The sequence below is a fragment of the Phoca vitulina genome, unplaced genomic scaffold, assembly GCF_004348235.1.
Source record: "Phoca vitulina isolate PV1807 unplaced genomic scaffold, GSC_HSeal_1.0 scaffold14, whole genome shotgun sequence".
In the NCBI taxonomy this organism is placed as follows: Eukaryota; Metazoa; Chordata; class Mammalia; order Carnivora; family Phocidae; genus Phoca; species Phoca vitulina.
Window position 1 is genome coordinate 16,705,261 of NW_022589717.1, and position 9,826 is coordinate 16,715,086.

Here is a 9,826-nt window from a genome sequence, read left to right on the forward strand (position 1 = left end):
AACTTATCTACTATTGATTGCATTGGTATAAACTTACTATTTTTTAAATGGCAATCTGTAATATGTACACATCGGGCTCCCTGCTATAAACTACATATATATAGTTTTTTAAGAGTGAACATAAAAACTGCATTTCAAATCTTAGTAGGGAACCCCAGAGACTCCTTTCCATCCCCAGCTCACCACCTCAGTCTATCTAGCAGGCCTCCAGAGCTCGTGGGCCCTGCAGCCACTGGCAAAAGTATTTCCAGCCTGCCAGTCAAGACCACCCTTCATTCATACTTCATTACTTTTCCTCAAAGACTCTTTATGATTACTGATCTCCAGTTATCATCAAAAAGCAATTTATTTTTTTTTAAAAGCAATTTATAGGTTTAGATAAACACACTTAAAGTCTCAAACATATCTGGTTTTTCCTATAAAATTTGAGAGGATTACTATTACTCATAAGCTCTGTGAGAAAAACGTACATTGTCTATAAAAGACATTTACTACTAACAAAATGAGAAATAATTTTATACATAAAATAAGTAAGATGGCTAAGTGTACATCACTATATAATTTTAATACTCCTGCCTGGATTTCATCATGAACACTGTTTCTGGTATAGACATATATATATGGGTATATAAGGGAATAAAAGAAGAAAAACTTCGATGTAAACATGAAGAGAACTGATATAACAGGTCAATATATATAATTATGAACATTTTTTTAGACTAATATCATCTAAGTTATAATGTAGGAGCATTCCAGGAAGCATTTCCTAGACGTACAAAAGGAAATCTTGTTCTATAAAGGATCTCAATTCCACCAATTCACCAAATAAAAACCGTTGTAGACATCTTATAAATACTCCTTTCCTTTTCTTCCCAGTCAGCTTCTTCTCCAAAGCCTATATGTATCTGGAATTTAAGTTAAAAATTTATAGCGCCACAGAAACGAACCTGATCCTACTCTACTACCTAAAAGGAAACATACATCAGGACAAGTCATAACAACATTTATTTATATGTCTATGTTCTAAATGTCAGAAGAATGAAAATTTATTCAGATTTTAACTCGTTAAAACTGCTTTTTATTCTTTACGGGGTGCCTGGCTGGCTCAGTCGGTAGAGCATGGGACTCTTGAGTCTTGGGATTGTAAATTCGAGCCCCATGTTCGATGTAGAGATTACTTAAAAATAAAATCTTTTTTAAAATGCATTTTATTCTTTAAATAAAAACAAAATTAAGGGGCACCTGGGTGGCTCAGTCGTTAGGCGTCTGCCCTCAGCTCAGGTCATGATCCCAGGGTCCTGGGATCGAGCCCCACATAGGGCTCCCTGCTCAGCGGGAAGTCTCCTTCTCCCTCTCCCACTCCCCCTGCTTGTGTTCCCTCTCTCGCTGTATCTCTCTCTCTGTCAAACAATAAATAAATAAAAATCTTAAAAAAAAAACAAAATTAAGTTCAGATTAACTGATTCTAAACTAATCTATATATATATTAACAATCCTTATAAAGTTACATTAAAAACCCATGAGCCATAGTATTTTCAAATAACTCAGTATACTGTAGTCTCAAGTTCCACATGCCTTATGATGAATAAATGGGAGTGTTTTAAATTGTTCTGATTATAGACATATGAGATGTATGAGCCAGCAGATTTCAGTCTGAATTTGGTATTGCCTTTAACAGAGTTATAAATGAATTCTAAGTTTTACAGTGTTACTCTGTAAAGAGAGACAAGAATGGCTATACTATACTATTCTTTATTTTTTGAAGCGATAAAGCAAACATAGATTTTTAAAAAATGAACCAGAATGGAATTAAAAATGTTTAAGATGAACTTCTCAAGTACTTCTAGACTATTTTAGAATAATGTAAGTTATTTACTAACGTTTCCTTTTAGTGTTGAAGAAAAACCAATCTAAAAAATATTATCAACTAGTCAAAAACCATTTTCAAAATATCACAAAAGTAACTATTCTTTTAGCCAGACTATGTATATCCTCTTTCAATATTACAATCATTCATATCTCTGCCTTGCAAATGATTATCATCATCCTCAGAGTTCAAGATAACTAAGAAAATAAAATCCCTTGAACAGATTATATTCTCTTCCTATTTGGAATTGCTTTTACCTGAGTAATTTAAATTAATGAAGCACTGATCATCAATTATACAACCAATAAGATTTGGCTGACCTGCTCTGGTGTTTTAATGTGATAAGTATGCATAATTTTCTACTAATGGGAATTTGGTACTATAGTTTTCATACTTTATGAAGTTTCCAATTTGCTACCAAAATCATAGTCTTCCTTATTTTTTTGATCAAAACATTTTCCAGAAATTTCAAACAGGTTCTTTTTTTTTCATTCAATTTAAGCTATCATACTTTTTTCTCTTGTGCTATTAATTTTCTGTTTAGTTACACCATAGTTACACTCCTATAATAAAATCAGTTACAATATCTACTTCAAAATATCATCCTGCATAATACGTTTAGCTGTTCTTCCTATTCTTTATCCCAAGAAGAAAATTCATGTCTGCCATGATGCTTCTAGCTTCAGACTGGAAAACTCTCCAAAACCCTCAAAAAAAACACATATGTATCTTCCTGCCACTTGCATTATCTGCTGTAAATCAAGTACCACTCCAGTCCAGTCACAAAGCCTATATAAAGTGTTTGGCTACCTATTTTGAGAAAATGAATTGATTATCACTTCATAGGGGCTTGCTGGCACTGTTGCCTTCATTGTTTTGCAGAGCAAGGTAACTTTTAATCCCTCAGCTCAATAAAAAATAAAACTGGAGGAAAAAATAAAATAAAAATAAAACTGGAGGAAGCACAGCAGTAAGCTAGAAGAAGCTAGTAGTCTTAGGGAGGGCTACTGGGCTTCAACAAGCAGAAAAACATCAAATATTGAAAATTTTTAATCATGGGACTTTGCTACATTTATAGAAACTTATCTAAATACTTAAGAGTGATGAGGCACCTAGGTGGCTCAGTCAGTTAAGCATCCAGCTCTTGACCTCAGCTCAGGTCTTGATCTCATGGTTGTGAGTTCAAGCCTCATGTTGGGCTCCATGTTGGGCTCCATGTTGGGCATGGAGCCTACATAAATAAATAAATAAATAAATAAATAAATAAATAAATATTTAAGAGTGTTTATTAGAATTGTAAACCAAGTATAAGAATTCTTTTTCGGGGGCGCCTGGGTGGCTCAGCCGTTGAGCGTCTGCCTTCAGCTCAGGTCACGGTCCCAGTGTCCTGGGATCGAGTCCCACATCGGGCTCCCTGCTCGGCAGGAAGCCTTCTTCTCCCTCTCCCACTCCTGCTGCTTGTGTTCCTGCTCTCGCTATCTCTGTCTCTGTCAAATAAATAAAATCTTTAAAAAAAAAAAAAGAATTCTTTTTCTCCATTAAGAGCTAAAGATAAATTTTAATATTTATTATTACAAAATAGTCACTACAATCTTTCTGGTACAATACTCTATTTTCTTTATAGTCAGTGGCAAAAATGAAAAGGTTTCCAAGGGGGTGCCTGGGTGGCTCAGTCCTTAAGCGACTGCCTTCGGCTCAGGTCATGATCCCAGGGTCCTGGGATCGAGCCCCACATCGGGCTCCCTGCTCCGCGGGAAGTCTGCTTCTCCCTCTCCCACTCCCCCTGCTTGTGTTCCCTCTCTGGCTGTCTCTCTCTCTGTCAAATAAAATCTTAAAAAAAAAAAAAAGAAAAGGTTTTCAAGGATTATATATATTAATCTCCAATTAAACATATAATTATCTCACCATAGACAGACTGAAATACCAAAATTTCTCAGAAGACAAAAAGGGAAGAAGACTCTGACAGACTGCTACAAAGATGCTTCTGATCTAAGAAAAAAGGAATCATACTGCTCCACCAATATTGACTCAAAGAAACTCTTAATCTGTTACAGAATGAGAATACTGTCTTTATTTTTGAATTAAAAAGTTACCCTCATATACTAGCCTATGGACTTCTATAAGTAAGTAACTAGTCAATATTCACACTCTCAGGAAAAAAAAATGATAATTTTATTATTATGGGCCTGTAATCTTGTCCTTAGGGTCCATGATATGAGACCTGTTATACTCCAGAGAATTGTAATGTAGAACTTTATATCAATTCCCTTAAATAAGAGATGTTTCACTGGTTTCCAAGCAAAAAGAGGTTCTTTGGTATAGTACTCATTTGGCAATAGTAATATTGACACTTATAAAATAAGAAGTTACAAATAATGAACATTTTATGAGATGTCTACCTGTTTCCACATTCTCGGTCTCAACTTCTTGTTCTTCTGCCACATCTTGCATCATGTAAGTCTCATCATCATAGACCAGAACCTGGGCTGCATAGCCCTGCTCTAATCTGGCACTTGGAACTGGCTCCACAATCACTGCTGGGTATTCAGAAACCTTTTCACTTTCCTACAAGAGCAAATTTAGAAAACAATCAACCTTTTTATTCATAAATTCTGGATTTACGTATAAATACTTGAGTTCACATAGTCTGAAGGGGGCTACACAATGAGTTTCATGTACTATAATTATGAATGTAAAAACCAAAACAAGAGATGAAAAGGGAACTTTAATAATCTTTTTCAAGGTGCGGCTGGGTGGCTCAGTCAGTTAAGCATCTGCCTTCGGCTCAGGTCATGATCCTGGGGTCCCGGGATCCAGCCCCGCATCGGGCTCCCTGCTCAGCAGGAAGCCTGCTTCTCCCTCTCCCACTCCCCCTGCTTGTGTTCCCTCTCTCGCTGTGTCTCTCTCTGTCAAATAAATAAATAAAATCTTAAAAAATAATAATATTTTTCAAGTCTCAGGAGGTAACATTTTAAATAAGCAGGGCTTTAGGATTAAGATGACAAATTAAAAACATGCATATAATTGCACTCTCCTAAAACTCACAAAAATGAAGTAAAAGACTTTTCAACACAAACCCATAAGGAGAAGAGATAAGAGCAACAGAATCTTGGAAGATTGAGAGTGGATGGATAAGTATTATGAAATGGTTTAGCAGACCCAGGAAAGCCAAATCACAGCCTGGCAGCAAAAAGAAGCTGAGAAACAACACACTTTATACTGGAGAACCCACAGAAAGCAATACCCATTACTCCTGGAAATGGAGCAGCAGGTGTAGAGAAAGAGGAGGGGTTCAAACAGGAAAATCCCATTAAAGCTGTTTGAAAAGCACTTTGATTCCTAGACCCGTTCCCTCCTCCATGATGCTAGGCAACTGGCCCTCATCTCAGCAGAAGATTGGAGAATTAACTTTCTGGTGATGGAAAAACAAAACCATCTTTGAGGTATATTAGGCACATTTGTTAGTATCGGTACTGCACCAAAAAGAGAGTTTTCAATCAGCTTTTTAGTCCTCCACTCTTAATGATGAACAGACAGCCAAGTATTACCACTCATCTAAGGAAAAGCCTCTACCACAGAATATATACATATACGTACACACACCCACACACATATAGGGCATATTCCTCATAGAGATAAGATATTATACCCATAAAGTAAGAACAGAATACAATTTAATAAAGAAAGAAAGAGTTCTTAGAAGTTAAAAACATGATAGCTGAAATAAAAAAGACAGAGGCTTGAAAAAAAAAAAAGAGGCTTGGAAGATAAAACTGAGGCAGTCTTCCAGAAACCAGAGAAGCAAGATGAAGTTTTGAAAAATAGGGGAGAAAAGAGAATGGTATTAGAGGACCAGTCCAGGAGGTCCAATATCTGAATAACAGAGTTCCAGAAGAAGAAAATAGGGGAGGAAAAAAAAGGTTGGAAAGAAATGAAAGAGTTCTAGAAAATTTCCTGAGCTGACAGATACGAGCTGCCCATTTGAAAGGACCCACCAGATATTTACAATAAAAAATTAAGGGAGACCTACCTGAGGCACACCACTGTGAAATATCACAACACTGGGGACAAAAAGGAAGATTCTACAAGTTTCTAGAGAGAAAATGCAGGTCACATACAAAGCATATGGACTCGGACTTCAGTCTTCTCAACAGTCGTATTAAGAGGAAAATGACAGTGAAACCACCTCTTCAAATTAGAAAGGAAAATTATTTCTAACCTAGAATTGTTCAGCCAGTCAAATCATCTTATGAAAATTAGGTATTTTTTCAAATATGAAAGATCTCAAAACATTTATCTTCCATACATCCTTTCTCAAGAAGCAAGTGGAGAGTGTATTTCATCAAAAAAAAAGTAAAATTTTAATAAAGACAGTAACTTAAGATAGACAATATGGGAGATTCAAAATGGGAGAGAGACAACAGTTATCTTGAGAAGGACTGTGAAGAGAGTCCAGGATGCCGGCTATGCACTAGATTTACAGGGCAACCAGTCTGCATTGTAGGAACACGATTCCTGAGACAGGATGATAAACTGTCATCACCAAGATAGCCACTCACATTATTCCTAAGGACAGAGTGTCCAGATAAGCCTATTCCCAGTTTTTATTCATATTTGGCTTGCTTTGATGTATCTACTTTGCATTGCTCCCTGGAACAGCTAAGAACACTCATTTCACCTCCTAGATGTGTTCTGCTTTGATCTACTCTTAACTGTTAGAAGAAGGCCACAAAGAGCTTAGAAACAAACAAAAGCAGAATAGCATTCTTTCCCTGTGACTGTATATACACCTGCTGAACAAACCTGCAACACCAGGTCATACCACTGCCTGAAACCTGACCAAGACAACCCTATGTTTCCAAGATCTAACTCATGACATTCCTTACTGATTTCCTGAGTAGAACCTCTTGAAACTCAGTGAACCTGATGCCAGACTAATCTTCCTTTTCCTGGAAGCTTTAATCTAACTGTGGTAATGCTATCCTTTCTTAACTCAGTTAGCTTGGGACATTATTCATTTTTTCAAAGTAAACAACATGTTGTTTAGGAGTATATCCATAGACAATAAAGCTATAAAGAAAAGTAAAGGAATATTACCACATACGTCAGGATAATGGCACCTATGGGAATATTAAGAGAGGGGCACACTTAATATTCTAAAATAATACTAATTTCTATTTTTAACCTGAGAGCTAATATTTATTCTTTTTGTTATTCTTAAACTAAAACATATTATATTTTATACACTCTTCATTTTGTATCAAATATTTCACAAAAAAGTTTAAATAAATTAAAACAAAGGTATAATAAATTAAAAATAAGCAAGCACATGCTGAATATTAATTAACACTGAATTTCCTACTCTGTATAAGGCAAAAAAAAATTTAACATTAAAAAAAAATCCTGGGGCGCCGGGGTGGCTCAGTCAGTAGAGTGACCGACTTTTGGTTTCGGCTCAGGTCACTCAGGGCTCTGGGATCGACCCCCATTTCAGGCTCTGTGTTCGGGGGGAGTCTGCTTCCCCTCTCCCGCTCCCTCTGCCCCATCCCCTGCTCAAGCACTGTCTCTCTCATATAAATAAATAAAATTTTAAAAAATAAATCCTTCCCCACAAATTGGATATACTAACAGTTGAATCTCCATGCTTCTTTCTCAGCTTTATAACTCCAACCTACAGGCAGCATCACTTAGCTATAATAGCTGTTAATGAGAAGCATGGGATAGGTAAAAACTGATGAGATCTCCACTCATTAGAAATTCAGAATGCAACAACTAAGTGGCATTTGAGCTAGTATTGACCCAAGCAGTAAATATCTTATTTATATATAACCCAAGGGATTTATAACTTCTTTAATTCCTCTGAAATCTAATAGTATTATTAATAGTAATATTAACCTGAAATTATTTTATATTGTGAACTCTCCACCTCCACCTTACCAGTAGGAAATGAATCAAATTGTCTAAACTATGCAATACTTGAGTCTAGAATATTGTACAAAGTCAGTTCCCCCATCTATACTCTTTTCCCCACCAATTAGGATTCTAGACCCACTCTTCTCTCTCGTACATGTTAGTTGGGTTTTAATATTTCAATGGTTCCTTCTCACTAACTATAAAAAAGAAAAAATCTTTATTTCAACTCTTCTTTCTTTTAACTGAACTCCAGATCTTTACTTCTTATACCTGTACACACTCTCAAAAGGTAGTCTAACTCTTTAGCTATCTATCTACACATACCTTATAATCTGGATTCCACCACCTCACCAAAACTATTCTCTTAAATGTCAGTAAGGACTAAATTCTATTCCAGTTTTCACCCTCCTTTCCCTTTCTGCAGACTCTTATACACTTACACACTCTTACCTCATTTTAAAATTATTTCTTCCATCTTTTTTGTTCTCTTTTTACCACTCTACTTTTAAGCATCTCCTCTGATTCTTCTTCCATCTCCAGTGACTGAAATATAGCCAATTAACTAAGGTTCTGTCCTCAGCATTTCCTATTCTACCTTCCCTGGCAAGGCCACCCATTCTCAGGGTTTATTTTAAAATAGCACCTCTATACTGATGATTACTAAATATTTGTCTTCTTCTCTGGCTCATCTCCTGAACTCCAGAACCAAATTTTAAACTACCAACTTAACATCACTACAAGAATAATCAGCTAATACTCTAAGCTTAACATGTTTAAATGGAACAAATTATCACCATCTTTCCCTGTTCTCCCACCCTGTGTTCTCTAAACCTGTTTCTTCATATTAAAAAAAAAAAGGTTACAATATTCATACCTCTCAAAGTCCCTTGAAAATTAAATATCCACAAAGTACATTTGCTTAGCACAGTGTTTAGAGTGTTTAGAACAGAGTAAATACTCAATTGGTGATAGCTAATTGTCATATTGTAAGATTAGTAATAGTATTCAAACCTTCTATTTGCCCTCAACTTTGGAGGGCATCTTTTCACATTACAATCAGAACTGTCTGTATTACTTCTTTGTACAAAAAGCTTTCATGACTCCCCATTTGTCTAAAAGAAAAATTGAACATACAAAACAATGGTTTTTAACACTCTTTGAAGTATAACCCTCAACCCATATGTTAGGTGTTGAATTGATTCAGATTGGGGGATTATAGAAGACTTCCTATAACAGGGTCCTGAATGGATGAAAAGGATTTTGATAGATGTGGAAGGCAATTGTAGGCTCATGAACATGAGCAAAAGTCATGGAAGCTTTCACATTTGGGAATTAGGGCCAAAGCAAGTAATCAAAGAACTATGAGAAGTAATGCAGAAAATAAGACTGTAAAGGTGGTGTATTAAGTTCTGGAGCTGTTGTAACAAATTATCATAAACAGGGCCGTAACGCTCCTATTAATGTTCCTGCTCTTCCCCTCCCTTCTGTTCTATTGCATTCCATATCACCTATGAGCCAATTTACCAGATCATACAGTAATTGTGCACTTCATTTTAAAAGAACTGTCAAGGGCGCCTGGGTGGCTCAGTCGTTAAGCATCTGCCTTCAGCTCAGGTCATGATCTCAGGGTCCTGGGATCAAGCCCCGCATCGGGCTCCCTGCTCGGTGGGGAGCCTGCTTCTCCCTCTCCCACTCCCCCTGCTTGTGTTCCCTCTCTCGCTGTGTCCCTCTCTGTCAAATAAAAAAATCTTTAAAAAATAACCACCTCACACCAGTCAGAATGGCTAAAATTAACAAGTCAGGAAATGACAGATGTTGGCGTGGATGCGGAGAAAGGGGAACCCTCCTACACTGTTGGTGGGAATGCAAGCTGGTGCAGCCACTCTGGAAAACAGTATGGAGGTTCCTCAAAAAGTTGAAAATAGAGCTACCATATGATCCAGCAATTGCACTACTGGGTATTTACCACAAAGATACAAAAGTAGGGACCCGAAAGGCTACGTGCACCCCGATGTTTATAGCAGCAATGTCCACAATAGCCAAACT

General features: G+C 36.6%; 1 protein-coding gene across 4 annotated transcripts in view; it reads right to left on the reverse strand.

Moving 5' to 3' along the window:
* Positions 1 to 9,826, reverse strand: part of ELF2 (E74 like ETS transcription factor 2) — a 109,998-nt gene that overhangs the window by 51,273 nt on the left and 48,899 nt on the right. For 2 of the 4 annotated variants that reach the window (XM_032412864.1, XM_032412863.1), the window contains exon 4: positions 4,267 to 4,432. In XM_032412864.1, the coding sequence (XP_032268755.1) occupies positions 4,267 to 4,432 (166 nt within the window). Of the gene's footprint in view, positions 1 to 4,266; positions 4,433 to 9,826 lie in introns of those variants that run through there. The other 2 variants (XM_032412868.1, XM_032412869.1) reach the window with 2 other exon arrangements.